The sequence below is a fragment of the Candidozyma pseudohaemuli genome, assembly GCF_003013735.1.
Source record: "Candidozyma pseudohaemuli strain B12108 chromosome Unknown scaffold00001, whole genome shotgun sequence".
Lineage (NCBI taxonomy): Eukaryota > Fungi > Ascomycota > Pichiomycetes > Serinales > Metschnikowiaceae > Candidozyma > Candidozyma pseudohaemuli.
The window spans coordinates 927,213-954,761 of NW_020194435.1; the positions used below are offsets into that span (position 1 = coordinate 927,213).

General features: G+C 46.5%; 14 protein-coding genes and 2 non-coding genes across 16 annotated transcripts; 11 read left to right on the forward strand and 5 right to left on the reverse strand.

Moving 5' to 3' along the window:
- Window positions 1–122: 122 nt before the first annotated feature.
- KCS1 (inositol polyphosphate kinase) lies at window positions 123–2,189 on the reverse strand (the record flags this gene model as incomplete). Its single annotated transcript, XM_024855850.1, has 1 exon — window positions 123–2,189. One exon carries the CDS (start codon window positions 2,187–2,189, stop codon window positions 123–125), a length of 2,067 nt encoding a protein of 688 aa, XP_024715449.1.
- Window positions 2,190–3,121: 932 nt separating this feature from the next.
- On the forward strand, window positions 3,122–4,297 carry MNT3 (Mnt3p; the record flags this gene model as incomplete). The annotated part of the gene is made up of 1 exon (XM_024855851.1): window positions 3,122–4,297. One exon carries the CDS (start codon window positions 3,122–3,124, stop codon window positions 4,295–4,297), a length of 1,176 nt encoding a protein of 391 aa, XP_024715450.1.
- Window positions 4,298–4,651: 354 nt separating this feature from the next.
- On the forward strand, window positions 4,652–6,490 carry MNN21 (alpha-1,2-mannosyltransferase MNN2; the record flags this gene model as incomplete). Its single annotated transcript, XM_024855852.1, has 1 exon — window positions 4,652–6,490. One exon carries the CDS (start codon window positions 4,652–4,654, stop codon window positions 6,488–6,490), a length of 1,839 nt encoding a protein of 612 aa, XP_024715451.1.
- Window positions 6,491–6,642: 152 nt separating this feature from the next.
- C7M61_000405 (uncharacterized protein) lies at window positions 6,643–7,104 on the forward strand (the record flags this gene model as incomplete). Its single annotated transcript, XM_024855853.1, has 1 exon — window positions 6,643–7,104. The coding sequence occupies one exon, from the start codon at window positions 6,643–6,645 to the stop codon at window positions 7,102–7,104; it is 462 nt and encodes a 153-aa protein (XP_024715452.1).
- Window positions 7,105–7,449: 345 nt separating this feature from the next.
- C7M61_000406 (putative ATP-dependent RNA helicase) lies at window positions 7,450–10,269 on the forward strand (the record flags this gene model as incomplete). Its single annotated transcript, XM_024855854.1, has 1 exon — window positions 7,450–10,269. One exon carries the CDS (start codon window positions 7,450–7,452, stop codon window positions 10,267–10,269), a length of 2,820 nt encoding a protein of 939 aa, XP_024715453.1.
- Window positions 10,270–10,397: 128 nt separating this feature from the next.
- C7M61_000407 (uncharacterized protein) lies at window positions 10,398–11,932 on the reverse strand (the record flags this gene model as incomplete). Its single annotated transcript, XM_024855855.1, has 2 exons — window positions 10,398–11,841; window positions 11,889–11,932. The coding sequence occupies 2 exons, from the start codon at window positions 11,930–11,932 to the stop codon at window positions 10,398–10,400; spliced, it is 1,488 nt and encodes a 495-aa protein (XP_024715454.1).
- A 240-nt stretch (window positions 11,933–12,172) lies between these two features.
- C7M61_000408 lies at window positions 12,173–12,245 on the reverse strand. The gene has a single exon. It is a non-coding gene; the product is annotated as a tRNA-Ala (tRNA).
- A 9-nt stretch (window positions 12,246–12,254) lies between these two features.
- Window positions 12,255–12,328, reverse strand: C7M61_000409. Its single transcript has one exon. It is a non-coding gene; the product is annotated as a tRNA-Ile (tRNA).
- Window positions 12,329–13,202: 874 nt separating this feature from the next.
- C7M61_000410 (tRNA (guanine-N2-)-methyltransferase) lies at window positions 13,203–14,534 on the forward strand (the record flags this gene model as incomplete). The annotated part of the gene is made up of 1 exon (XM_024855856.1): window positions 13,203–14,534. The coding sequence occupies one exon, from the start codon at window positions 13,203–13,205 to the stop codon at window positions 14,532–14,534; it is 1,332 nt and encodes a 443-aa protein (XP_024715455.1).
- Window positions 14,535–15,065: 531 nt separating this feature from the next.
- THI4 (thiamine thiazole synthase) lies at window positions 15,066–16,061 on the forward strand (the record flags this gene model as incomplete). Its single annotated transcript, XM_024855857.1, has 1 exon — window positions 15,066–16,061. The coding sequence occupies one exon, from the start codon at window positions 15,066–15,068 to the stop codon at window positions 16,059–16,061; it is 996 nt and encodes a 331-aa protein (XP_024715456.1).
- Window positions 16,062–16,428: 367 nt separating this feature from the next.
- C7M61_000412 (cleavage polyadenylation factor subunit) lies at window positions 16,429–18,801 on the forward strand (the record flags this gene model as incomplete). Its single annotated transcript, XM_024855858.1, has 1 exon — window positions 16,429–18,801. One exon carries the CDS (start codon window positions 16,429–16,431, stop codon window positions 18,799–18,801), a length of 2,373 nt encoding a protein of 790 aa, XP_024715457.1.
- Window positions 18,802–18,947: 146 nt separating this feature from the next.
- On the forward strand, window positions 18,948–19,346 carry SMD2 (mRNA splicing protein; the record flags this gene model as incomplete). Its single annotated transcript, XM_024855859.1, has 1 exon — window positions 18,948–19,346. One exon carries the CDS (start codon window positions 18,948–18,950, stop codon window positions 19,344–19,346), a length of 399 nt encoding a protein of 132 aa, XP_024715458.1.
- A 506-nt stretch (window positions 19,347–19,852) lies between these two features.
- Window positions 19,853–20,644, forward strand: MEC3 (Mec3p; the record flags this gene model as incomplete). The annotated part of the gene is made up of 1 exon (XM_024855860.1): window positions 19,853–20,644. The coding sequence occupies one exon, from the start codon at window positions 19,853–19,855 to the stop codon at window positions 20,642–20,644; it is 792 nt and encodes a 263-aa protein (XP_024715459.1).
- Window positions 20,645–20,737: 93 nt separating this feature from the next.
- On the forward strand, window positions 20,738–21,916 carry SER1 (O-phospho-L-serine:2-oxoglutarate transaminase; the record flags this gene model as incomplete). Its single annotated transcript, XM_024855861.1, has 1 exon — window positions 20,738–21,916. One exon carries the CDS (start codon window positions 20,738–20,740, stop codon window positions 21,914–21,916), a length of 1,179 nt encoding a protein of 392 aa, XP_024715460.1.
- Window positions 21,917–22,022: 106 nt separating this feature from the next.
- C7M61_000416 (GTPase) lies at window positions 22,023–23,993 on the forward strand (the record flags this gene model as incomplete). Its single annotated transcript, XM_024855862.1, has 1 exon — window positions 22,023–23,993. The coding sequence occupies one exon, from the start codon at window positions 22,023–22,025 to the stop codon at window positions 23,991–23,993; it is 1,971 nt and encodes a 656-aa protein (XP_024715461.1).
- A 67-nt stretch (window positions 23,994–24,060) lies between these two features.
- Window positions 24,061–27,172, reverse strand: ILV1 (threonine ammonia-lyase; the record flags this gene model as incomplete). The annotated part of the gene is made up of 2 exons (XM_024855863.1): window positions 24,061–25,658; window positions 25,957–27,172. 2 exons carry the CDS (start codon window positions 27,170–27,172, stop codon window positions 24,061–24,063), a joined length of 2,814 nt encoding a protein of 937 aa, XP_024715462.1.
- Between the last annotated feature and the right edge of the window lie 377 nt (window positions 27,173–27,549).

The window sequence follows — 27,549 nt, forward strand, 5'->3', positions numbered from 1 at the left end:
GCATCGGTCTTCTGGAGTGGTTGGCGAAGATTGTTAATATAATAGTTTTGGCACCAACTTCGGTGTCTGGCAAACAATAAAAGAAATAACGTATGCGTTTCGTAGATCGTGCATTTCTATATTTACTCGCTGACATAGTCGTCATCGTCGGCTCGATCATCATAATGGATATCAAAGGCGTCCATGGAATCGGCACATTCCTTTGACTCCGCAAACTCTTCAACCCAAACGTATGGCTCATTCAAGCGATCACGGTTGGTCTTTAAGTACTCCTCAAGATGCTTGGTTATGCTGTCGTAGTCGTCTCCCGTAATTATCTTAAAGATGACTTTTAGGTAGCGACGGATCGACTTGAGGCCGCGTAGATACCCCATATCAGGCTTGCCAGAGAGCATAGGCGGCTTGCGGTAACTTTGGATCGAGGTTTCGTCTCCAAGAACACTTTGAGCAAAGTCAATAATATTGGCTCTTACTTGCGTGTCTTCGGGACCGGCACCGTCGTACATCAAAAGCACTGACAGGCCGTACATTCTGTAGCCAACAAGCTTGCTGAATATCTCGATAAGGGCCTCAAGCTGTTTGATGATATGTGGAATTTTGCAGATAATAGAAAATGCAGACATGCCATCGTAGAGAAATTTAGCCAACGTTTTGGCAAAGGGAAGGCCTGAATGAAGTTTACGACCAAAGTATTTATCCCTCATGAAGTATTTTTGCTTCGACCTATCCCAAACCTGGAGGCCACAAACACGAACTCCAAGTTCACGAGAGGTCGTTGTGGCACACTTTTTGCGTTGGGATGCCTGCTTTGCATCCGTCGCCTCGAGTCCGTATTGACGGGTACCCATCTTGAGATCGAGTGCACAGGGACGTTGCATCTCGGCAGTCAAATCTTCAAGGAGGATAAATCTCTCGAATCGTGTATGCTTTCGCAAAACGTGCCTTTCTTCGTCTGGGCGTTCGGCGTGTTCATTCAGGCTGTCGTGGTCCTCATTGCCGATATCGTCATGATCCATTTCAAAAATATCATCCGACTTGGTACCAGGGGGAACGAATACTTCCTGTATGATTTGAGCCTGCAAATCTTGGTTAACGGAAGTTGATCCAATGCTGGCGTCGTAGCCATTATTTTCTGGTGGAGTCGAGGGGAAAACCTCAGGATGACCTTCAATGGAACACGACATCTCGTCCAGAGCACCGATGCTTGGGGCACTGCTGGAGTAATGCTTGCGTAAAAGATCAGGAATGATGTGGAGGTTGTCATCGAGAGAGACCTCCGGTGGTGGGCCGTCCTCGCTGAGCCGTGATCTGCGATTGGGCTTGTTCCCATCAAGGGATTGCCTTGCGTGTGGCATCTCCTCACGAGTTGACTCCGAAGGCACTAGCAGTGGGGAGTTGGCATCCTCTGATACAATGCTGGAGTAGCGCACATTGAGCACGCCAATGTATTTGGGAAGGAACTTAAGCAATTCAGGATGCCTCTTCTCAACTGCCTCGTACCAAACATTCTCACGGTTCATGAGAGCTTTGCAGACTGCCCGCTTGCTGAAACGGAAAATGGCCGTGTGGCCACCCACCTTGTTTCTGAAAGGCCGTAGCTCTACTGTGAGCGGGTAAGCTTCATTGGATTTGATGGATGCAAGAGTGTTGGTGTCACCGTGATCAGAAACAGAGGCAGACTCATTGAGGTTCACAGCCATGAAGTCGTCATGTAGGTTGTTGCAGCCATTCTCGTCGTCAAGGCCGGTGAAGTTTACTTTTGTCTTTCTCGTCCGACGCTCGGGGGTGCGTTTTTTGATTCGTGTGATGTCACCGTCCGAGCCTCGGTCAAACTCAACGTCGGCGGTGAGATGCTGGAGGTTGTTGTCTGGGCTGAGGGTGTCAAAAGGGCCCTCCTTAAGCTTCACCGGGTGGTGTGGGATGTACGTGGCCGAGGATACGGGCTCCAAGGAAGGCGAATCACCCTGCAGCAGAGTTTCAGGCTTCTTGAGCGATGCCTTCCGGGACACTGCTGGCTCCTGGTCGGTGGGGTCGATCAAAGCATCAACATTGTGACCGTCTCCTCTGAATAGGTTCATCAGCCTAGCAGCCTTTCTGCCTGCCACCAGCGTGACTTCTCTCTCATCATCTTCGGCCCTTCTGTCTAGCTGATGCTCAACCAGCGGGAAAGGGCTCTTCATGTGGTCCATTGTACAAGGCAAGCCAGTGGCAGAGAAGAGGAATGAATCATGTAAGGCGTTGATAAATAATAGTCCAGGCAAAAAGCAATAAGTGGCTTGAGCGTGGCGAAAGTGGTGTGCCTGGGGTGGGTCGGATTTCGAGGGTAGTTCTCGGAAAAGCGACTTGTTGGTAGGGAGAAAAAAGAGTCTGGGGCAGTATGTGTATTGAGATGGGTTGATATCGCGGCAGGGCCCACGAGTCCCACGCCGATATCGAAAAACACCGCCTAGCGCAGTTTGATCGATTTGGTCGACATTGAGTGAATGATGGCCAAAGCTTTTTTGGAATTGACGTAGAAGTAAATTTGAGACTTTCCAGTTATGCTTTTTCCGTTTTGGACCCTGTTCACTGTTTGGGCGGCATTGCAGAATTTAGGCCCTGGTGCAACTAGATTTCGCATTGGCGCTCTGCCCAGCCAACGGCTGATTACAAAGAGACAAAAGACATTTGAGTTCACTGTGTCAACGAAAATGTTTTGAACTCTACTGTTGGACTTTTTCTGCCCCGACCCGGACTCGTGGCCTCGAGTTTGAGCCCGTGCCTGGTTATTTCGCAGCCAGAGAATACAACCAGCTTCAGAGATCGTGAAATTTTAGATTTTTCGTGGTTATGTTAGGACTTGTGTTCTTCAAACTTTGATGGATGCCACGGACGGTGGATTTTGTCATCGCGGCAGTTGCACCATTTCTTCACCACTTCGGCCAAACAATAACGAGCTCATGCCAAAACTAACACCGTATGCAGCAAACTCGGCTTTTGAAGAAGCATCTGGTGACAATACTTCTTTCTTTTTGAGTTTCTTACCATGAATACCACCGGTTTTTTCCAGGAATGTTGGTAACTTCATCCTACTCCAGTAGCTACATCCTCAGTCTGTATATGGATTAGATCGTCAGTATCCATGCTCTTTGTGGCATTCTGCCTAGTACTCGGTGTACTAGGTCACGTCGTTGCCAGCGGCTTCACAGATGATGAGCTGGTTCCGCTCATGCCGTTTATATGGCCCAAAGATGAACCTCTCGAGGCCATAGTCATAGACTTGGAAAGCTACCTCGAACAGCATGTCACAGTCGCCCAAGCTGGTTTGGACCTCTTGAGCGTAACTGTTGACCAAACCGCCGTGTGTGAATCACGATCACCTGAAAATGGAACTTTCGTGGTCCTTTGCCGCAACGACGAGTTGTACTCTTTGTTGGAGACAATGCAGAGCATTAAGGACAGGTACACCCACCAGTTCTGCCACGACTGGGTGTTTCTTAATGATGAGCCTTTTGACGAGTATTTTATGACCGGAATAGTGCTGCAAATGCCTGGCGGGATGATCAGTTTTGGCCAGATTCCCAAGGAACAATGGGGGCCTCCGTCGTGGATTGATCTGGCAGAGGCTGCAAAGAAGCAGCAGGCTTTGGTTGCTAAGAACGTGTACAAAGCAGATTCTAACAGCTACAGAAACATGTGTCGCTATTACTCAGGCTTCTTTTACAAGCATCCACTCTTGAGCGCCTATAAGTACTATTGGCGGCTAGAGCCTGGGGTGAAGTACTACTGCGACATAGATTACGATGTCTTCAGGTTCATGCGGGAAAATGATAAAAAGTACGGCTTCACCATCTCGCTTTTCGAATACAGAGACACAATCACCTCTCTCTGGGAGATTAGCAAACAATGGATGTCGAGAATGTCACTCCCACTGGACAATATGGTGGGCTTTGTGGAAAACGCGGACGGCTCCTACAACCTCTGCCACTTTTGGCTGAATTTTGAGATCGCCGATTTAGACTTCTTCCGTTCCCCACAGTACCAAGCCTACTTTGACCACTTGGACCGTGCTGGCGGATTCTATTACGAACGCTGGGGCGACGCTCCTGTCCATACAATCGCCGCGACGCATCTTTTGGCAAAAAGCGAGATCTGGTGGTTCAGAGATATGGGGTACTTGCACTCGCCTTACTTACAGTGCCCACAGGGCAAAGCCTTCTTAAGTCAGAGGTGCGCCTGTAACCCCGAGGCTGACTTTACACTTTCCGGAATCTCCTGTGCGCCCCTTTATGAAGCAATCCAGAACGACCTGCTCTAGTGGAGCTCGATCCGAAGAGCACAGAGCCTTCAAAAATATTTTTGGAGGCAGTGCTACGGTGAAGAAAAAATAGATTCTACTGCGGCGGACCCTGGGTGCTAAATTAGTCCACGCCAGAAGCCTGTCATTGGCGCGCCCTATGGGCCTAAGCCATTGTCTCATTTTCCCTTTTTTTTTTTTTGTGTGCGAGTCCCTGTACAGCTTGCATCTCCCGTACTAACAGGACTCGCGCCTGGTGATGCCGCGCATAGCAGGGTGAAAACCAGATTCAACTTGTATGCCACCCAATAGCATTCGGGATATTTAATACTTTAATACTTCTGCATCCAAAAAACATCAGCATTATTTTGGCCCATGGATTTTGTGTCCACTCTTTTGGTCCGGGCCCGCTGGCTCACCAGAAGGCACCGCGTTGTCACTGCTTTGTGTCTTGCATCCCTGGTTGCTGTGATCTTCCTACTCACCCTAAGCTTGGAGTGGACGCCCGAGTCGCTGGCGGCCTTGGTCTCCGTCAAGCCTCCCGATGACTCTTGTCGCTGGCTCCCTGGTTTTGTGTGTGATTGGCGCAAGCAGCAATCCTCAACTTCCTCAACTCCATATGACCCAAAGGTCTCTAAACCGTCTAGTACGCCGAAATCTTCGGCTTTGCCCGAGTCAGATAAGAAGAAGCTCGAGTTTATTCGTTCCTACTACACGAAACTGAAGGCCAACAAGCAGAAGTTGGAGATTGGTCAAAAATTTTACGATAGCATCTTGACCACTGTGAGAAAGGCAAAGCCGGATTCAGTCTTGGCCCAAGACTATCCCGTCGAGAAGCTCGACTCCAAGAGATATGAGTTGCGTGATACATCTATTCCCACCTACTCCAAGACCTTTTTGTCCGGCTTCCTCAAGCTCTCAGATAAGGAATTCAACGATCTCAAAGCCTCCCACGACTACGTCATTGACAAGCTCCCACAGCAGGCTCCTCTGGGCTTGTACTCGGGTGATGGTATCGTCTACGTCGGTGGAGGCAAGTTCAATTGGTTGACATTGCTCTCCATCCGCGCTTTAAGAGCAGAAGGTTGCTTGCTACCCATCGAAATCTTGATCCCCACCATCGATGAATACGAACTCGAGCTATGTTCGAGGGTATTCCCTGCGATGAATGCTCGCTGTATCTACCTCCCCATGCAATTTAGAGGCGAGCAACTGTCGGCAACAAAGTTGGAGTTCAGTGGGTACCAATACAAGTGTTTGGCCATCTTGCTCTCAAGCTTCGAGAACGTCTTGTTATTGGACAGTGATAATGTAGCGGCATATGCACCAGATCATCTATTCAAAAAGGAGCCTTTCGTTTCCAGTGGTCTCATCGTCTGGCCCGACTTCTGGAAGAGATCCACTTCACCCGACTATTTCAAGATCGCAAACGTGAAGCTAAGTCAGACTGAGTTGCTTCCTCGGTATGATGAAGTTTACGGTGAATATCATCCACAGACATATCAGGAGCCACTAGATCTTGATAACACACCATTGCATGAGAGAGTAGGTGCGATCCCCGAGCCTTCCTCTGAATCTGGTCAGCTCATGATATCCAAGAAGACTCATATGAGGGAGCTTCTTTTAGCACTTTACTACAACTACTATGGGCCTTCTCATTATTATCCCCTTTTCTCGCAAGGGGCGCAAGGAGAAGGTGACAAGGAAACCTTTTTGGCCGCCACTGTTGTCACAAAAGGAAGCTTCTATCAAGTTGGAAAATTCTTGGATGCCCTTGGAAACGTTCGTAATGATGCTTTTAATGGCAATGGTATGGGCCAGTTCGATCCGGTCGAGGACCTTGCCTGGCAAAAAAAGAAGGAAAAGCTTCGTACAGAGTTTTCGGGCGACGCTTACTACGAAGAAGTGAAGAAGCTCCAAAAACCAAAAATGCTTTTCGTTCACGCGAACGTCCCAAAGTTGAATCCATGGTCTATGAAAAATGAACACGATACGGTCGATGAGGATGGTAACAGATATCGTCTTTACGGCCTCGGAATGAGGGAGAGAACCGGAGCAGATTTTGAGGGACTCGTCTGGGGTCACATGGACACTCTTCTATGTGAACTCAACCTCAACATTAATGCATTCAAGGAGATAGACCGCAAGGCTCTTTGCACTGAAATCAAGACACACAGAGAGTGGTTGAAATCAACAGAGCATACTCTTGAGTAGCGGTTGACCATTCATATAGTTTGAGGGTATATTTAAAAGTCTGTAATTATAGAAAACCCGTCAGGCATGCATATAAGCAATATCGACCAAGTATCAACACTGCGTCTCTTAACACCAAATCTATCTTGACACATTACGTCTACTTACACACAATGGCTATACACTTTACGCTATTGCTCTCGAGGCAGGGAAAGGTGAGATTATCAAAATGGTACCACACCAGCTCTCAAAAGGAGAAGGCCATTATCACCAGGGAGTTGACCACCTTGATTTTGTCAAGAAGAGCAAAGATGTGCAACATTCTTGAGTACAAAGATATGAAAATCATTTATCGCCGTTATGCATCATTATTCTTTATCATGGGCATTGATTCCCTGGACAACGGCTTGTTAGCATTAGAGATCATTCATAGATACGTGGAGCAAATGGACAAGCTCTACGGCAACGTTTGCGAACTCGATATCATTTTTGGTTTTGCCAAAGCCTACCATATACTTGACGAGCTAATCCTAGACGGTCATATTGCTGAATCGTCAAAGAAAGAGGTTGTGAAGAAGGTTACTCAACAAGATGAGTTGGAGCATATGGACGAGTTTGAGAATATACTAGTATAAGTGTCAATTGAAAATCGCATTGTCCGAGCAGCTCAATTCACACATTTCCCCAAAGCCACTCCTCAATCATATCTAACAGTCACCTACATTCCATGTTCCCAAGCAATTTTAGAATACAGCTTTACATGGTGCTCTGGAAATGCCATGGACAAGCCGAAACTCGTCAATGATTCTTAATGAACAAATCGATACGAACCCAGTATGCTAGAATGTCTCTCCATCTTTTCTTCTTCTTACCCTTCCTCCAAACCCGCCTATCAGCACATCCGTGCACCACATATACTAGTGCGATGGTCTTCCTGGAAAAGTGGCTAGGACCTTAAGCGATAACCTCCACTTCAATTTATGTCTGACGACGAGGGTTTTGATATTACGGGCGCTCTTGCTCTCAAAGATCAAGATTCTGCTTCTGACTCGAGTTCTGAATCTGACTTCAGTGACAACGAAGAGATCAGAGATGTGATTTCTTCAGACGATGAGGGTGATGAGGTTAAGCCAAAACCCAAAAATGCTAAGAATGCTGACAAGAAAGCGAACAAACCTTCGTTTCCAAAGCTTGAGCTTTCTGATGATGAGGAAGATGAAAAAGCTGATGAAGATTTATCGTCCTACTTTGTCCAAAATAACCCTACTGCTAAGAAGGCTAAGGCTGGTTCATTTGCATCTTTTGGTCTTTCAAAGTTTGTCTTGATCAATATTGCCAAGAAAGGTTTCAAACAGCCTACACCTATCCAAAGAAAGACGATACCGCTCATCATGGAAAATCGTGATGTAGTTGGTATGGCCAGAACTGGTTCTGGTAAGACTGCTGCATTCGTTCTACCTGTTATAGAGAAGCTCAAGTCCCACAGCGCCAAGGTTGGTGCAAGAGCTATTATCTTGTCTCCATCGAGAGAATTGGCTTTGCAAACTTACAAACAAGTGAAGGAGTTTAGCCGTGGCACTGACTTACGGTCATTGGTGCTTATTGGTGGTGATTCTTTGGAGGAACAGTTCTCTTCAATGATGACAAATCCTGATATCATCGTCGCCACTCCTGGTAGATTTTTGCATTTGAAGGTCGAGATGCAGCTAGATTTGAGTACCTGCGAGTACATCGTCTTCGATGAGGCTGATCGATTATTCGAAATGGGTTTCGCAGAACAATTGAACGAATTGATTGCATCTTTACCAGAATCTAGGCAGTCGCTTCTTTTTTCCGCCACTCTCCCTAGATCTTTAGTTGACTTCGCCAAAGCTGGTTTGACCAACCCTGTCTTGGTGCGTCTCGACGCTGAAACTAAGGTCTCTGAAAACTTGCAAATGGCATTTTTCACCACGAAGAAGACTGAGCGTGAGGCTGCATTGTTGCATATTCTTCAAGAGGTTGTCAAGCTTCCACTTGCCACTCCAGAGGAGCTTGCCAGAGTCAAGGCAGAGAGCAAAAAAGCCGACGAGCTTTCCGATGATGAAGAAGACAACAAGGATAAGCCCAAGAAGAAATTTAAGAAACAAAGACTTCCGCCTGCTAATGTTATGCCTTCCCCACATTCCACCATCGTTTTTGTTCCCACAAAGCACCATGTTGAGTACATTGCTGGTCTTCTTAAAGATGCCGGATACTTAGTTTCCTACATTTATGGTTCGCTTGACCAGCGGGCGAGAAAGGAACAGCTCTATCGTTTCAGAATTGGCTTCACAAGTATTCTTGTCGTCACTGATGTCGCTGCTCGTGGTATTGATATTCCTGTTCTTGCAAATGTCATCAACTTCACTTTACCAGCCTCGCCAAAGATCTTCATCCACAGAGTTGGTAGAACTGCCAGAGCTGGTAACAAGGGTTGGGCGTATTCCATTGTGAATGAGAAGGAACTCCCTTACCTTCTCGACCTTGAACTTGTTCTAGGCAAGAAGATCCTTCTCACTTCAATGCATGAGAAGAAATGTGAACTCTTGAAAGAAAGCAAAGGCTCTGACTATGAGGAGCCCAGAGTGTCATATGCCGACAGGCTTGTGTTGGGGTCTCTCCCGCGTGGGCCATTGGAGACTTTTGAAGAAATGTATGAAAATTTGTTGAAGAATAATTACGACCTCAAGACGATGAAGGATGTTGCAACGAAGGGTGAGAAACTCTATCACCGGACAAGACAAGCTGCATCGGTTGAGTCTGTTAAGAGGACAAAAGAGGTGTTGGAAGCTGATTCTTGGGATGACCAGCATCTTCTTTTTGGGCCAAACATGGAGAAAGAAAAAGAAAAATTTTTGGCACGTCTCAGTAACAGAAATACCAAAGAGACAGTGTTTGAATTTTCTAAGAAAGGAAGAGAGAAGGAGGAAGATGGCATGGTTGTGTTGATGCAGAGGAGACGCAGACAAATAGCTCCACTCCAACGCAGAGCCAAGGAGAAAAGGGAACTACTTGAGCAAGAGCGTGCAGCAGGCCTCACTCATAGTATCCAAGATGAGATTTTGAAATCCGATGCTGGCGAAGTCGGCTATTCGGTGAAGTCTGTGGAAGCAGATGAAGAGGAATTGCAGGATGCTTTTGAGGACGCTGATGAACTTATCGCAAAGAAGAAGAAGGAGAAGAAGAGTTTCAGAGACCCTAACTTTTACATGAGCCATCATGTTCCTGCTGCAGAGGCTATCGAGGATAAGCACTACGGCTTGTCATCGTTTGCAAACGATGCAGCTTCGGCCACCTTCGACTTGGACAATGATGAGAAGGTCCAGAAACAGTCGCAAGTTATGAGATGGGACAAAAAGAAGGGCAAGTATATCAATTCTCGGTCCGCTGATGACACGAAGTACATCATCAGTGAATCGGGTCAGAGGATTCCGGCAACATTGCGTTCTGGTAAGTTTGATGAATGGAGAAAGAAGAGAAACATCCAGTCAGCCCAGGCCGGTATGGCTGAGAACGTTGCTGAGAACAAGCAAAACAAGAGATTCAAGCACAACAAGGTTGCCGCTCCTAAATTACCTGATAAGTTCAGAGATGACTACCACAAGCAGAAGAAGAAGGTTGGCAAGGCTGTTGATTCCGGTGTTAATGTGAAGGGTTTCAACAGGCCTGGCCAGAAGGAGGAGTTGAGACTGACGGACCAAATCAGAAAGATGAGAAACCTCAAGGAGAAGAGGAGAGCGAAGAATGCTCGTCCAAGCAGCAAGGGCAAGAGGAGATAAAACTTACAGCATTAATAGACAGATCTTTATTCAATACAATTTGCAAGACTGCAATAACAGATGTTTTCAAAAACTGGAACTCTCCGTTGAACCTTTTTTTCACAAATATATAATGGAGTTAGAATGACTTATTTTCTTCCCTTCTTTCCGTAAGGGTGGTATCCACCACGCTTGTAGCCTCCTCTTGATCTTCCACTAGAAGGACCGGATGGTGGGGCACGCTTAGGGCCCTTTGGAAGGTTTCTTCTACCTCCGTTGTCACCACTTGGACCAGTAGGAGGTGTACGGTCGCTGGGTCTGCGTCCTCTACCGTTATCACGACCACCGCCGTTACGGCCACCATTGTCACGACCGCTATCACGACCACTATCACGGCCACTGTCACGACCACTATAGTCACTCTCGTATCTTCCAGTGTCATTCAGTTCGTAGTCGCCCTCGTTATCCTCGGCACCTTGTTGTTGAGGGTTCAAAGGCTGCTGGTGAGGCTGGTCTTGTTGGTTACCTTCGCCTTGTGCAGCCTGTTGTTGCTGGAACATATACCACTGCATTCTTTGCCAATACTCTTGCATCATTTCCGGAGAAGCACCCTGGAAGTTGGGCATGTTATTACCTCCAGGCATTTGCATGGGGAACTGACCGTATGTATTGTATGGGTTAAACTGCTGTTGCTGCTGCTGTTGTGGGGGCTGCTGCTGTTGCTGGTGGTAGCCTTGGTTATGATTCAGCTGGTGCTGGCCTCTTGGTTCGGCACGTTTCACCTCCATGGCCTTGCCTTTTAATGTTAAATATTTGTTAACACAAACTCTATCTACTGCATCAGGAGTATCGAATGTGATGAATCCAAATCCTCGGGACCTACCCGTGTCCTTATCAATCATGAGCTGTGCGTCGATGATGCGACCAAACTGAGAGAAGAAATCGTTAAAATCTTTTTCGTTCACAAGGGGGTCAATACCACCCACGAAAATCTTTCCGACCTTGTCCTGCTCCTCCCTGGCAATAGCTCTCTTTGGATCAATCAATTTGCCGTCCAAGATGTGGTCTTTCCTAATGACCTCATCCACCGCCCGTGGATCTCTGAATGTCAAAAAGCCAAACCCACGCGATCTTCCAGTATTGGGGTCCTTCATGATAGTATAGTCTGCAATTTCACCGTACTTAGAAAAGTAGCTCACCAAGCCGTCCTCTGTGGTATCCCAATTGAGGCCACCAATAAACATCTTGCCGCTATCTCTGCCCAAGTTGGAGGGCGGCATTCTGCTGGGTTCTGGTTGCTGAGGTTGTTGCGGTTGAGGCTGACCTGACCCGTATTGGCCAGCAGCTGGTGGAGGGGGAGGAACAGCCTGACCGTAATTGTCAGTCTGTGGTGCATTGACGGCTGGCTGTTCACTGGGTGGAACAGCAGCTGGTTGACTGCTCTCTGCGGTTTGAGAAGGTTGTTCTGTAATCACAGGCTCCAGAGCGGGAGGCTCAGCTGCTGGAGGAGCTGCTTGGGGAGTGGGTGGATTAGCCTCTTCCAGCTTTGGCGCAGCATCAGAGGGTTTTGTCTCCGTTTTAGTATCCTCGTCGCTAATTGAGTTAGTATTCGTCACAAAGTGAGTGATGGATGTACATACTAGATGTCCTCGAAAAGAGCCTCGTCTTCGTCAAACGTCGACATATCTGGTCCTTTGATACAAAATGTTATGGATTTATTAATGTATTGAGAAGTATAAAACTAATCACACTAACTATTCACCTATGGAGTATGGATGGCTGAGGCCCCATAGTAATTTTCGATGATAGAGTGAGTTTAGCTATATGCAGGCTCTTATCACGTGCACTCAAACTCAAAACGGGAGGCCTGTTTAACTCCTCAGATTGAATTAAAAAGAATACCAGTGAAGAAAACAAAAAAGAATGGACGAGTCCGGATTCGAACCGGAGACCTTTCGCATGCTAAGCGAACGCGCTACCAACTACGCCACACGCCCTGAGATAAGTGGTCCCTAGCAGGATCGAACTGCTGATCTTGGCGTTATTAGCACCACGCCTTAACCAACTGGGCCAAGGGACCTTCTTACTGGATGTTGCTACATGCTGGTTTAATATATCATGCCAATTTAGGGGTCAAAATGACAATATTTTTGGTCATTTAATGTATAATTAGTAAGCTTATGGCTTAATAATTATGTTTCTGAGCTAAAAGGTTACAAATTCGGCCATTTAAGCCCTTTTTGGGGCATTTTTCGTATTTCAGACTTGATATTTCCTTGACCAATTAACCCAGCCTAATGCTTCCATTGATTATAATTGTGATCAACTTCTTTCTAGTGAACTGAGTCAATTTCAAATTGATCCAGAGTAGAGAGACCTCTGAAAATCGCTTTCCCATCAGCATTGTCCCGGAATTGACTCATTCGTCATGCTTGTGCAATGTATATTCACATGAAGAAACCAGCCTTATCAACAATCTGAGCGGCCTGTTATGAATACCAATACATTACTCTCCATTTAAGGATCTCTTGGGATCTAGTGCTTGCACAGTTGTGATCACAAGGATGTATTCAATCAAAAACAGGATCAGTATCATTAACATCAGAATATATCAGTTCAAAGACATGTATTTGTTTTATCAACATCTCATTTTTTAGGGGATTAAATCGCATGAAGGTTGACAAATGTATTGAGTTTGCAACAATTGAGTCAGATCCGCGTTTGTCCCAAAAAATGATATATTCTCTAAAAATATAAATCGAAAACAAATAGGTAATGAAAAGTCCAAATGTGAAGTTCTAGCAACAAATTGAATCGAAACGCTTCTTAGAAGGCTAAAAAAAAGAGCCTTTGGCTGACTGGACCTCTTTTCCAAGTACTCACCTGGGGTCGATGCGCACCTACATACTTCTACCTGCGTCTCCATCGCATCTCAGATCTCGAGTCTTCAAGTCATGAAAGAGTACATAATAAGCTTTGCCCAAGCTTTCCCAAATTTCAGGGTAGCCGAGCTAGAGTCACTCGCTGATTTACATGGCATCCAAGTGGACCTTCGCCATCACGATGAGAAGAAACCGTTTTTGAAGGTCCAACTTGAAGACGATGAGCAGGCGAAAAAACTCATAAAGCGGTCCATTCTTGCCAAGGGGATCTACGAGCTCTGGGGTGAGGGTTCAGACTTGGACCAGCTTCACGAAAGTGTACAGAAACAGTCCACCGACAAGTTCTCCACCTACAAGCACAACACCTTCAGATTCGACTTTGTCAGCTTCATGGGAGCTAAAACAACGGAAGAAAAGATCGAGACCATCGACACATTCAGATACCTCGGCTTCGAAGGCAAAATACGATTGAAAAATCCCGAGGTGATTTTTGCCATACTAGAAGAGTACTTTGTGTCTGGCCAAGAAAGGGCGGAGAAGCCCGAGTACCTTTGGTTCGGAAGACAGGTTGAAATCAGCGCCAGGGCCGAGGGGGTTGTGGAAAAATATGATCTCAAAAAACGGCGGTACATTGGCACAACGTCCTTTGACGCCGAGCTAGCACTAGTCAGCTGCAACGTTGCACAGGTACAGCCAGGCAAAGTCTTGTACGACCCATTCACCGGCACAGGCTCTTTCTTGGTTGCAGGCGCCTTTTTCGGAGGATACCCCATCGGCACGGACATTGACGCCCGGTCAGTTAGGGGCAAGGGCTCTAACAACCTTCTTTCGAGTTTCCGCCAGTATGGAACCGCCCTGCAGTTCATTGATTTGTGGACGATGGACTTCACTAATAATGCGCTTAGAGAGGACTTTGTCATAGACACGATAGTATGTGATCCTCCCTACGGCGTGCGCGAGGGTCTTAAGGTTTGTGGAGCCAAAGACCCTGAAAAAGCAGCAGGGAGAGAAAACAACGTGGTGGAAGGGGAATTGGGCTTTAAACGCCGAGACTACATTGCATCAAAAAAGCCCTACGACCTCCCTAGTCTTTTGGACGACTTACTCCGGTTCGCCGCAGCCAGAATGCCTGTAGGTGGGCGGCTAGCGTTTTGGATGCCCACTGCCAATGATGAATATGCCGAACACCATATTCCTCAGCATGAGCGTCTTGAGCTTTTGTACGTGCTCGAGCAGGAGTTCAACAAATGGTCACGTCGTTTAGTAGTGTACGTCAAGAGGGATGAGACGTACAAGGGCGTAACTCATAACGGCATGCGACTCGATCAGGTAACTCATTTCCGGGATCGCTACTTCAAAAGCTTCAACGAAAAGAGCAAGCAAAACGGGGCCGATAGCCACTGAGAGAGCGGAAAGTCCTGGCGAGTTTGCATCTAGAACCAACTTCCCCCGCTTGTGCAATTCAGGGTTAAGGGTGAGAGTCGAGCAATTTAGCAAATGTAGCATAGGCGACTCAGATAAGCAGCAGGTCTGGGTAAGGGAGTTGCAGCCATGCGCTTATGAAGCCTATGCGTGAGACAATTACCGGTGGGCTCTGAGGAGGGTTTTGCATCGGCAGCGTGCACATTGTCATTTTGCACCCATTGACATGCGTCTCATGCAGTTACAGGGTCTCCTGTCGGGACGGTCCTCTCTCAAATGTCTTAGGCTCAACAGAATATGCGTTTACAGATCCAAGGGGCTCCCGCTGAATTAGCCCAATCAATTGGTCCATGGCATTTCTGATTGGTCGGCCCTGCCAACCCAACGTACATGGGAGGCTGGTATCCACTCCTTGCCAATTGTTTTCGGACATTTTTCGGGTAGACCCAGAATATAAATTCCGCCCACCTGCCACAATTCTCTACCTTTTTTCATAAATCTTATCAACTAATCATGTCTCCTCCAACTATGGTTCAGAAGCCTGTCGGCTCTGTCGGCAACCTCAAGACTCCAGTCGTTCGTCTCGACTCTGGTGCTAACGACACTCAGGTCAGCTTCGCTGACTGGGAGAAGTTCAACTTTGCCCCAATCAGAGAGTCTACTGTCTCTAGAGCTATGACCAAGAGATACTTCAACGACTTGGACAAGTACACTGAGTCTGACATTGTTATTGTCGGTGCTGGTTCCGCCGGTTTGTCTGCTGCTTATGTCTTGGCCAAGAACAGACCAAACTTGAAGATCGCTATCATCGAGGCCTCTGTCTCTCCAGGTGGTGGTTGCTGGTTGGGCGGTCAATTGTTCTCTGCTATGGTCATGAGAAAGCCAGCCAACTTGTTCTTGGACGAATTGGAGATTGCTTACGAGGACGAGGGCGACTACGTCGTTGTCAAGCACGCTGCTTTGTTCATGTCCACCTTGATGTCCAAGGTTTTGCAGTTCCCTAACGTTAAGTTGTTCAACGCCACCGCTGTTGAGGACTTGATCACCCGTCGTGACGAATCTACCGGCGAATTGAGAATCGCTGGTGTCGTTACCAACTGGACCTTGGTTACCTTGAACCACGACACCCAGTCTTGTATGGACCCTAACACCCTTAACGCTAACGTCGTTCTTTCCACCACTGGTCACGACGGTCCTTTCGGTGCTTTCTGTGCCAAGAGATTGGAGAGCTTGAGACCAAAGAGCGCCAACGAGCCATTCGAGTTGGGTGGTATGAGAGGTCTTGACATGAACAAGGCCGAGGACGCCATTGTCAAGGGTACCAGAGAGGTCGCTCCTGGCTTGGTCATTGCCGGTATGGAGTTGGCTGAGGTTGACGGTTCCAACAGAATGGGCCCAACCTTCGGTGCCATGGCTCTTTCTGGTGTCAAGGCTGCTGAGTCTGTTTTGAATGTCATTGACATCCGTAAGAAGCAGAACGAGTCTTGCTACGGTGGTTCCCAGAACTAAATGTATTTACGTTGATGATCGTTATTGACAATGAACAATTGATTTGAACCTATCGTCGTAGAATATTGTCGTAGTTGGCGCGACATTTTGCAGCCAATCAACCCACCATGGTGCGTCTTCAAATGCGTAGAAATATGCAGCGGACCAATTTTGCACTTACATAAAGATAAAACTTTGACATAAATAACATTTTTATTATCATCATATTTTAACTGTAATTCTTGAAATCTCTAAATAACCAATTGCTAAGTAATTTGTGTTAAACACGTCAAAAGCGTTGACAGACCTGCACACTGCTAAACTTCAAACACTCACCTACTCAGTCTGAAGACATCCATCACCATCTTTCACCTGGCCCCTTACAACTATGGCGATCGACAACCCAAGTGAAGATCCCGCCGATAACTTCAAATTCTTTGGGTTGGGAGGATGCAATGAGGTGGGCAGATCCTCCCATATTTTGGAGTACAAAAATAAAGTCATCATGTTGGATTCTGGTGTCCATCCAGGACTCAGTGGAATGAACTCCTTGCCTTTCTTTGACGAATATGACCTATCAAAGGTCGACATTTTATTGATCAGTCATTTCCATTTGGATCACGCTGCTTCGTTGCCATATGTTATGCAACAAACTGGCTTCAAAGGTCGTGTTTTCATGACTCACGCCACAAAAGCCATCTACCGTTGGTTACTTTCGGATTTCGTTAGAGTGACATCCATGACTGGAGGAGGTGATGAAGCTAGGTCTGAGAACAACTTGACTAATGCCTCAGGCTCTGCCAATCTTTATACAGATGAAGACTTGATGGTATCATTCGACAGGATCGAGACAATAGATTATCATTCAACTATTGAGGTTGATGGTATCCATTTCACAGCTTACCACGCTGGTCATGTTCTTGGTGCATGCATGTACTTCGTTGAAGTTGGAGGTCTCAAGGTACTCTTCACCGGTGACTACTCTAGAGAAGAGGATCGTCATTTGAAGGTTGCGGAGGTTCCGCCCACAAGACCAGATGTTTTGATCACGGAATCAACATTTGGTACTGCCACACACGAACCTAGACTCGAAAAGGAATCTCGTTTGATGAAATTAATCCATTCAACAATTCTCAAGGGTGGCCGTATTCTCATGCCCGTTTTCGCCTTGGGAAGAGCTCAGGAGTTGCTTCTTATATTGGAGGAGTACTGGTCCCAAAACAAGGACATCCAGAACATCAATATATACTACGCCTCTAACCTTGCCCGAAAATGTATGGCTGTGTATCAAACATACACTAGCATCATGAATGACAGCATCAAGGTGAACGCAGCTGGCTCCCACAAGTCAAACCCATTTGATTTCAAGTTTATCAAATCAATCAAAAGTGTGGATAGAGTTCACGACATTGGCCCATGTGTGGTCGTAGCATCTCCAGGTATGTTGCAGAGTGGTGTCTCCCGTCAGCTTTTAGAAAGGTGGGCACCAGATCCAAAGAACGCAGTCATTATGACGGGTTATTCCGTGGAGGGAACTATGGCGAAAGACCTCCTTCGTGAGCCAGCCGCCATCCAATCGATCAACAACCCCGAGATGAATATCCCCAGACGTATCTCTGTCGATGAGATATCCTTCGCAGCTCATGTAGATTTCATCGAGAACTCGGGTTTTATAGATGAAGTGAGTCCTAAAAAGATCATTTTGGTACATGGTGACAGTAACCCCATGGGAAGACTCAAATCGGCTTTGCTCAGTAAGTACCTGAGCAGGAAGGGAACGGACGAAGAAGTTAAGGTGTTCAACCCTAGAAATTGCGAGGAGGTCACAATTGGATTCAAGGGTGTGAAGTTGGCCAAAGTTGTTGGCCATCTTGCAGAGACCAATATGGAATTAATAAAGAAGGCGGTCCAGGAGGCCCAAACCAAGCCCAAAATTGAAGAGGTTGACGAGAAAGTTGAAAAGGAGGAGGGAGACAAAGACGAGAAGGAGGATGGTAAGGCAGGCGGTGAGGATGAGTCTGATAAAAAGGTCATCAAGACTGGCGTTAGACTTTCAGGAGTGCTTATATCTAAGGACTTCGACATGAATATAATGAGTCTTGACGACTTGCCTGAGTATTCGCAGCTCACGACGTCGACGGTCAAATCCAACGCAAAACTTAAGGTGCATGCGAATGTTTCTTTGGTACAGTGGCATTTGGAACAAATGTTTGGCTACATCAATGTGGTGAACGACGATAATGAAACCTGGGAATGTACCATTATGAACACTGTCTACATCACTGCCAACAAGGTGGAGTCAGCAGGTGCGTTGAACGTTACCGTGGAGTGGCTTAACGACAATTTGATGGGAGACTCTCTCGCCGATAGCATTGTTGCCATTCTTCTATCCATCGACTCGTCTCCTGTCTCCGTCAAGATGACATCTCAGCACTGTTCGCATGGTCATGTTAAGCAAGAAGAGGATGAAGATATGGTGAAGGAGGATACACCTAGAAGAGCCCACGCAGATAGTACTATCACGAGCAGGATCAAGAGAATTGTTTCCTTGTTGAAGTCACAGTTTGGTGACTCCATAACTAAAAATGATGGCAAGCAGGTTGTCATAACCATAGGTAAGAACGAGGCCACTGTTGATCTCAACAAGCTCGAGGTTGCGTGCGGATCAAGAGTTCTCAAAGACAGAGTTGAGAATATCGTAAAAAGAGGGGCCACGCTAGCAGCTCCATTGAGCTATCCAGAAAAAATAGCCTCTGCTTGATGGCCCATTAAAAATCTGTATTTAATGAATAATGATGAACCCAACCAGAGTGTATGTTGATTCGTGCATAGAGGGCAATATCGAGAGACATCAAGCAGTGCGCCATCGTTGCAAGTCAGGAAGTTTAGCACCATATATATACAAACATGTCGTATGTTAGCAATTCCAAGAACAACTTTTTTAATTTTTCCGTTCACAATACTAACTATAGTGAGCTTATAGATCGTCCTCGCGCAGAACTTACTGAGAGTGAGCTTCAAGAACTAGAAGATTTTGAATTCAATCATGGACCATTATCGCTCATACAAAACTCTATTAAAAGCGGCAGCCCCGTCATGATACATTGCAGAAATAACCACAAGCTACTTGCAAAGGTGAAAGCATTCGACAGACACTGCAACCTCATTCTCGAGGACGTGAAGGAGCTTTGGACGGAGACGACGAAAAACAGCAAAGGCAAGGTCATCAAGACAACATCGAAGGAGAGATATATTGTGAAGATGTTCCTTAGAGGAGATTCTATTATTATTATTTTGAGAGTTTAAGAAGATTGGCGAAGTGGCTCTATCCCTTGTCATATGGTTGAGCAACTCCTTTGAGAATATGCCAGAGCTCGAACCTGCCAGAGGCGAGATAACACGGAGAGAGAGATGACGGTTAATCACGTCAATCTATTCTGATTCAGCATTCTCCAATCTAGAGGGACAAACCTTAGCATCCTGGAATGACAAAAACCTCTAGACTTCATTTATATTCCAGGCAGCGGTCATTGCAATAAAAAATGATGTATTATTAAATCGTTTATCGAAACTCATCGTAGCCTGATTGTAGACATTGACAGAAGCGTACATCGCAGGGCGCACTGGAAATCTTAGATAGTATGAAGCTCAAACTACGTACACAAAGCACCGAAACACTCAAAATATGCTTCTCCCAAATTAGCAGCCTAAGAAAATTCGTGGTCTTGAGGTTTAGTCCCGAGCAACTTTTAGCAATCTCCGTGAAAGACACGTCTTTAAACCAAGAACCCCAGGTGTGGTGCAAGTTCAAGATGCTGGCCATCTTCAACGAGATCGAGATTCAAAGTCTTCGAAATGACGTGGTGCTTTTGGAGATAAACATTGAGCTATTTCTTCAAACACTCAAGAACTTTGAAAAGGCTGACAGTCATGACTTGAGCATTAGGCTTCAGAGGAAGGAGGCGTCAGCGGATGGTACTACCAGTGGGGGAGGCAGAACGGCTTCTTTGGCTCTCTACTACTCAGATCTCACTACCACAGCCAACACAATTAATCATACCTTTAGAATTCCCGTCAAGATTCTCAAAGGATCCTCAGATCTACTACAGGAGCCTGAGCTTCCTAAAGTGGACCTCATGATGCGTCTACCCAACGAGTTTTCTTCCACATACAAGCGTCTTGATAAGTTCAAGAAGAATCTAGCGAGCGATCTAGTCACTATCAAGGCGAGTAGAAGACGAGGGGGCTACTTGGGCTTCGTTCTTCACGAAGAGGGTAAGTTTAGAGTGACGATTCGGTGGAACGATAAATTGGATGTCCAGAAGCCAAAAGTCCCTGACTTAGACACTGACAGCCTTCGAGCCCAGGCACTTGCTGAGCCACAAGACGACGATTGCGATCAAGATGATTCGGAAGACACGGAAGTCGTGGTCAAGCTCAAAGATTGGAAAATGGCATCCAAGATTGTCAGCACCTGCAAAACCATCATATTTCTCATGTGCCACCAGGAGGCGTGTGTGCTACATTGCTTACTCGACGACACTGACGACGTTGAGGTACTTTACTATCTTAGTGGGGTCAAGATCAGGGATATGGAGGATTAGCATAAGCGATGCGACCGGTACCTGTCATGGGTGACTCAATGACTCGTTCGCGCACTAATTATTCTAATACTACCTACTTGAAGTTTCAGCACAATGTCAATTTTGGAGCGTGAAGAACCCCATTACTTCGGTGCTGGTCCTGCTTTGTTACCCTCTGATGTCCTCAAACAGGCCGCATTGGACTTGATTTCCTACGATGGACAGAACTTGGGTATCGGTGAGATCTCGCACCGTTCGAAGCCCGCCATTAAGGTCATTGACGATACGAAAGCCAACATTAAGAAGCTTATCAATGTCCCAGACACCCATGAAATCTTCTTCATGCAAGGTGGTGGTACCACTGGCTTCTCATCTATCGTTTACAACTTGATGGCTCATTACGCGAAGAAGAACAACCTCAAGAAGGGCAAGGCTGCTTATGCAGTGACTGGTGGCTGGTCGAAGAAGGCTGCCGAGGAGGCTCAGCGTTTGGGATTTGACGTGGATGTCGTGTTCAATGGCAAGGATAAAAAGTTCGGTGACATTGCTCCATTTTCGGAATGGAAGCCAATTGACAAAGAGTCAACGGCATACTTATACCTCTGCGACAACGAGACTGTTCACGGTAATGAGTTCAGGTCTACTCCAGACTCCTCTTATTTGCCAGAAGGTGTTGAATTGGTCGCTGACATGTCCTCCAACATCTTGTCTAAGGACATTGACGTGAGCAAGTACGGTGTGATCATGGCCGGTGCCCAGAAGAACCTCGGTTTGGCTGGCTTGACGATCTACATTGTTAAAAAGTCTTTACTTGAACAAGCATCTGACGACGAATTGAAGCAGGCTGATATTCCCTTGTGCCCCATTGCTTTCCACTACCCAACTGTCGTTGCAAACAACTCTGCCTATAACACCATTCCTATCTTCACATGTCAGATCTTGAAGCTTGTTACTGACAAGCTCATCAAGGAGGGTGGAATTGAAGTTATTGAGAAGACGAACGCCCACAAGGCAGAGATTTTGTATGGTGCTTTGGACAAACACTCCGGTTTATTCAACTTGCCTGTCAAGAATCATGCTGTGCGCTCCCGCATGAACGTCGTCTTCACTTTGCCTACTGAGGAATTGACCGAAGAGTTCCTCAAGAAGGCCCTGGACAAGAAGTTGACTGGTTTGAAGGGCCACAGATCTGTTGGCGGTATCAGAGCTTCGATTTACAATGCCGTTTCTACCCACAGTGTCGAACTTTTGGTTGATTGCATCAACGAGTTTGCCGCCTCCCACAAGGCTTAAAGTATGTAAATTAAGGTTATCATTTTAGGCATCGATGGGTGCAAATGTAGATGCGCACTGAAAAATGCAGTTGCATAAGTGTATCCAAGTAGCGATGATTCTGAAAATGCTACGAGGGTCGCTCAGGGCCACCTTCAGAAAGCCTGCTACTAGATATTTCCATAAATCGACGGCTCTACTATCGACACCAAAGACTGCAGCTACGCAAGACAAGAAGATCAGTCTAGATAAAGACAATCATATAAAGTGGGTCTACGACAAGATTGACAAGATCCCACTAGAAAACTATAGGAACTTCAGTATTGTTGCTCATGTGGACCATGGCAAGTCAACACTTTCAGATAGACTTTTAGAGATCACAGGCGTCATTGAGCCAGGATCCAACAAACAAGTTCTCGATAAGCTAGATGTGGAACGAGAACGAGGCATCACCGTCAAGGCCCAAACATGTATGATGTTCTACCAACACCCAGAAACGAAGGAAGAATACCTATTGCATTTGGTCGATACACCTGGTCATGTGGATTTTCGTGCAGAGGTGTCTAGATCATACGCTTCTTGTGGAGGTGCGCTATTGATAGTAGATGCTTCACAAGGCGTTCAGGCCCAAACTGTGGCAAACTTCTATTTGGCATATAGCATGGGACTTAAGCTTATCCCAGTTATCAACAAAATTGACTTGGATGCCGCAGATATACCTCGTGCAATGGACCAAGTCGAAACAACCTTCGAATTGGATAGAGAGGACTGCATTCCCGCGAGTGCCAAAACCGGCCTTAATGTTGAAAATATTCTAGAAGCCATTGTGAGAGACATTCCTCCTCCAGATGGGAATCCAGAAGGTAAGTTACGAGGCCTACTTGTCGACTCATGGCACGATCCATACGTTGGGGTGGTGATGCTTATGTATGTGAAGGACGGTTGTATCCGAAAGGGCATGAAATTGGTTTCAGCCCACACGAACAAAAAGTATGAGGTCAAGGAGGTTGGTGTGATGTACCCGGATAAGCTCCCCATGAGCAAAGTCGGAGCAGGTCAGGTTGCCTATATCATTCCCGGTATGCGTAACCCTAGAGAAGCCATGATTGGAGATACATTTTTTCAAAATGGCAATCATGAAGGGTTGGAGCCACTTCCAGGCTTTGAGGAACCTCAACCGATGGTGTTTGTTGGTGCATTCCCCGCTGATGGTGGAGAATTCAAACTGATGAACGACCATATCGAGCACCTTGTTCTTAATGACAGGTCTGTCACTTTGCAGAAAGAGACATCCAACGCTTTAGGACTTGGCTGGAGATTGGGGTTCCTAGGATCCCTCCATGCATCGGTGTTTCAGGAAAGACTAGAAAAGGAGTACGGTGCAAAAATTATCTTGACGGCACCCACTGTGCCTTACAAAATCGTCTACAGAGATGGCTCAGAGAAGATTATCTCCAACCCTTCTGAGTTCCCAGGAGTGGAGAATAGGCAAAACGTCGACAAGGTCCAGGAGCCATTTGTCACTGCCATCATGACGATTCCTGACGAATATGTGGGAACCGTCATGTCCCTTTGCGAGAGTTCGAGAGGTGTCCAAAAGGAGTTGGAATATTTGCAAACAGGCCAAGTTCTTCTCAAATACGACATTCCGTTGGCACAGCTTGTCGAGGATTTTTTCGGAAAGCTCAAGGGTCTCACCAAAGGTTACGCTTCCTTGGATTATGAAGACGCTGGCTACGAGAATTCAGACGTTGTGAAGTTAGAGCTCTGTGTCAACGGTGAGCCTCAAGATGCCTTGACGCAAATCATTCACAAATCACAGTCCCAATCGAGAGGAAGGGAATACGTTGCCCGCTTCAAGGAATTCCTAAAATCTCAACTTTTCGAAGTTGCGATTCAAGCTAAAGTTCTGAATAAAGTCGTTGCAAGAGAGACCATTAAAGCAAAGAGGAAGGATGTCACCCAGAGATTACATGCTGCTGATATCTCTAGAAGAAAAAAATTGTTGGAGAGGCAGAAGGAAGGAAAGAAACAAATGAAGGCTTCAGGACGTGTTCATATCAACAATGAGGCGTACCAGGCTTTCTTACGTCGCTAATTAGATACCACTGTAAATATATTAACTGCGATAAAATTTTATTAGCCCCAATAATCCCCCAAACGAATTAGTTACATAAAAATTTCTTGTAAATGATGTTGTCTGTCTCGTCCTGATATTTGTAGCCAATTTGCTTCAAAAACTCATGGAACTCCTCCTCTGTGGCTGTCTCTGGAAGGACGAAACCACACAAAACCTTGCCCACATCGTTGCCGTGGTTTCTGTAATGGAACAAAGTGATGTTCCAATTGTCCTTCAACGCTTCCAAGAATCTTGTTAAAGCACCAGGCCTTTCGGGAAACTCGAATTGATACAACTTTTCTTGTCCAGGCTTGAGGGTGTGATCGGTTGGCTTTCCACCGACAAGGTAACGGCCGTGGGTCTTGGCCAATTCGTTGTTGGAGATGTCAAGAACCGTAAAGTTGTGCTCATTGTTTGTCATGGCTTCGATGATAGCAGGAACCTCCTTGGCCTTGTTAAGCACATTGAAACTGACGTAGATGTTGGCAGGATGGTCAGCATTCACGAGTCTGTAGGAAAATTCTGTAATGGACCTTGGATGGATGAGTTTCTGTAGCTTAACGAACTCACCTGGTCTGTCTGGAATGGAAACGACAAAGGAGACCTCTCTTCCTTCACCAAGAACAGCTCTTTCGCTCACGAAACGCAATCTGTCAAAGTTCATGTTAGCACCTGAGAGGATAGGCACGTAAGTCTTCTTCTTGTGGTCAACTTTACCAGCGGTGTCTGCGATGTATCTCTTCATACCAGCAACACCAAGGGCACCCGATGGCTCCACAATGGACCTGGTGTCCTCAAAGACATCTTTGATAGCCGCACAAAGCTCGTCGGTGTCAACACGAACAACCTCATCAACGTACTCCTGACAAATTCTCCAAGTCTCGTCACCAAGAATCTTAACTGCGGTACCATCGGCGAATACTCCCACAGAGTCAAGTTCCACCAGCCTCTTATTCTTTAACGATTGGTACAAAGCGTCGGCATCGAATGTCTCAACTCCGATGATTTTGACGTGAGGAGCGACAGTCTTCAAATAAGCGGCAACACCGGCGATCAAACCACCGCCACCAACAGGAATGAAAACTGCATCCAAATCGTCCAAGATAAGCTGGGTTGTTAATTCCAATCCGACAGTACCCTGACCTGCAATGACGTAAGGATGGTTGAAGGGAGGGATGTTGGTCAAGTTGTCAAGTTCACTCAATCTAGCACACTCTTGTTTGGCAGCGTCAAAGTCCTCACCGTACAAAACCACTTGAGAGCCAAGTCTCGAGACATTAGAATACTTGATGGAAGGGGTAGCGGTAGGCATGACAATGGTGGATGGGATGTTGAGCTTGGCTGCAGAATAGGCCACACCTTGGGCATGATTACCAGCAGAGCATGCAATGACACCATTAAGTGGAATGTTTGGATTGGAATGCAATTTGGCTATCATATTATAGGCACCACGCAACTTGAACGAGAACACGGGTAAGAGATCTTCACGTTTAAGATGGACATTTGCATTGCAGCGGTGTGATAAGTTGACAGCATGTGTCAAAGGAGAGCCACCCTTGTCGACAACATCATATACTCTGGATGTCAAGATCAATTTGGTGTAATCTGGATTACCCTCCGCATCGAACTCGACATCTTTGAGTTCTGGATACTTGGATTGGGCCGCAGATGCGGATGTTGTAAATGTATTTTTTAAAGTACACGAGCGAAGTGATAATGCCCCGCTTCTAAGAAAAGATGCCGAGAGGCGGGCGTGCTGAAGCATAGTGTTCAGAGGTTGTAGGCTGTTTGAAAAATTAGAGACTCTTCACCATGACTCAGGCATAGTATGCGCGCGAGTATGTGCCCTGTTCGAGCATACAGTCCTTCAGAGTACAACCTTTGCAGCAGATATAAAATCTAATGCAAAAAGTCGATCGAAGGTCTGCAGTGTGTAATTAACTGAGGTTGCTGATTTCAAGCAAAAAGTCCAGGTAGCTGATTGTAGCCACACCTGAGAGATCCTTGTCATACTGCTTAAAGATATCGGTGAGCTTCCGAAGATAGACGAGTAACTCAATAAAGGCGTCAAATTTGAGTTTTCCGACTGAAGTACCATCTGATGATGATTCCTTGTTGCTGAATTTTTGAAAGAGGTGGAGCACAAGATCCACATTGAGTTTGTAGCCAATCTGTTCGAGAATTCTTTGGAATTCACCGAAAGAAATGTCACCAGATTTATTCAGATCAGCAGCCACAAAGAGCTTTTTGTAGGCGGTCAAATACTTCCACAAAGAAACAAATTGGTCGAAGTTGAGTCCCTTGGACGTGGAAGACCCAGAACTGAAGAGTTTGAGCATGAGACGCACGGTCGATTCTTGGAAACGAGTATTATCAAAATTCAAGAGCGCCATAGACAATTCTCGAGCAGAAATTCTACCCAGGTGGTTAACATCCACTCTGTCGAAAGTGGAACGCAACTCGGCCTCAAGACGCTGCTTGCTAGATAATTTTGTCGTCTCCAGAACATTCTCTTTCGAGCGGTTCTGGCCCTGCCACAGGCCCGGCGCCTTCTTCAGTGTAGACGCATTGGCAACTTGAGGCGAGCCCGACGAATGACCGTACGGCTGGGCTGGAGGCTGCAGGTTCAGCGAGACTTGACGCAGTTGCTGCTGTGGGTGTTGGGGAGGGGCAGCGTGGGATTGCTGGGGCGACATGTACTGATCATACAGAGGTTGGCTGGGCATGGGTTGAGGCTGGGGCTGCTGCTGAGGGGGTGCTTGCGAGTATTGAGGTCTATAGTTTTGGGGCTGTTGCTGGTGCAGATAGTACTGGGGCTGTGTGTATGGCTGCTGAGCCGGGGGCGAGGCGTACTGTTGATAGTACTGCTGCTGAGGCTGCTGAGGAGGAGGTTGTTGATAACCAGGGCGAGATGGCGGCGGATATGACAGATAAGACAGGCCCGGCTGTGTGGAATATGGGCCTGGTGCCGGTAGCGAGCCCGACAGTGAGTTCTTGTAGTTGTGGGGCGGGTTTTGGTGTCTGGGGGGTTGCTGAGACGAACTGTGGTTTCTGCGACCAGACAGCTGATGTGACAGACTATGTGATTGCTGATTGCCTCCAACAACATATGTCGCTTGTTGTGGCGTCGGATACACCGGTAAGTCGTCTGAGTTCATGGTGGATTGAAAGAAATAGAAGAAAAGTAGTAGACGTGAATTGGCGTGCGTGAGAGAGCGTGGTATAGATGGTTTGTGCAGTCCACCATGGGTAAAGATACGCCGGGGAAGAAGTAGTCTGCTATATTGATGGGGGAGAATATGTAGAAAATGCCTATGGGTGGAGTTACTGGCGTATTGTGAAAAGTATATTGTTTTGTTCTTTGGTTGGAGTGCCGCCGTTTGTCTTCCTTTTTAGGAAATACGCCTCGCACCTAGTCTCACTCTATCAGACCCCGAGACCCCAAGCGTAGGCTTAGCACATAAAAATAGAAATTGGCGAGACCGGTTCAGCATTGCAACATGAAATACCGTTAAAGAGGCATGACGGTAAAAAA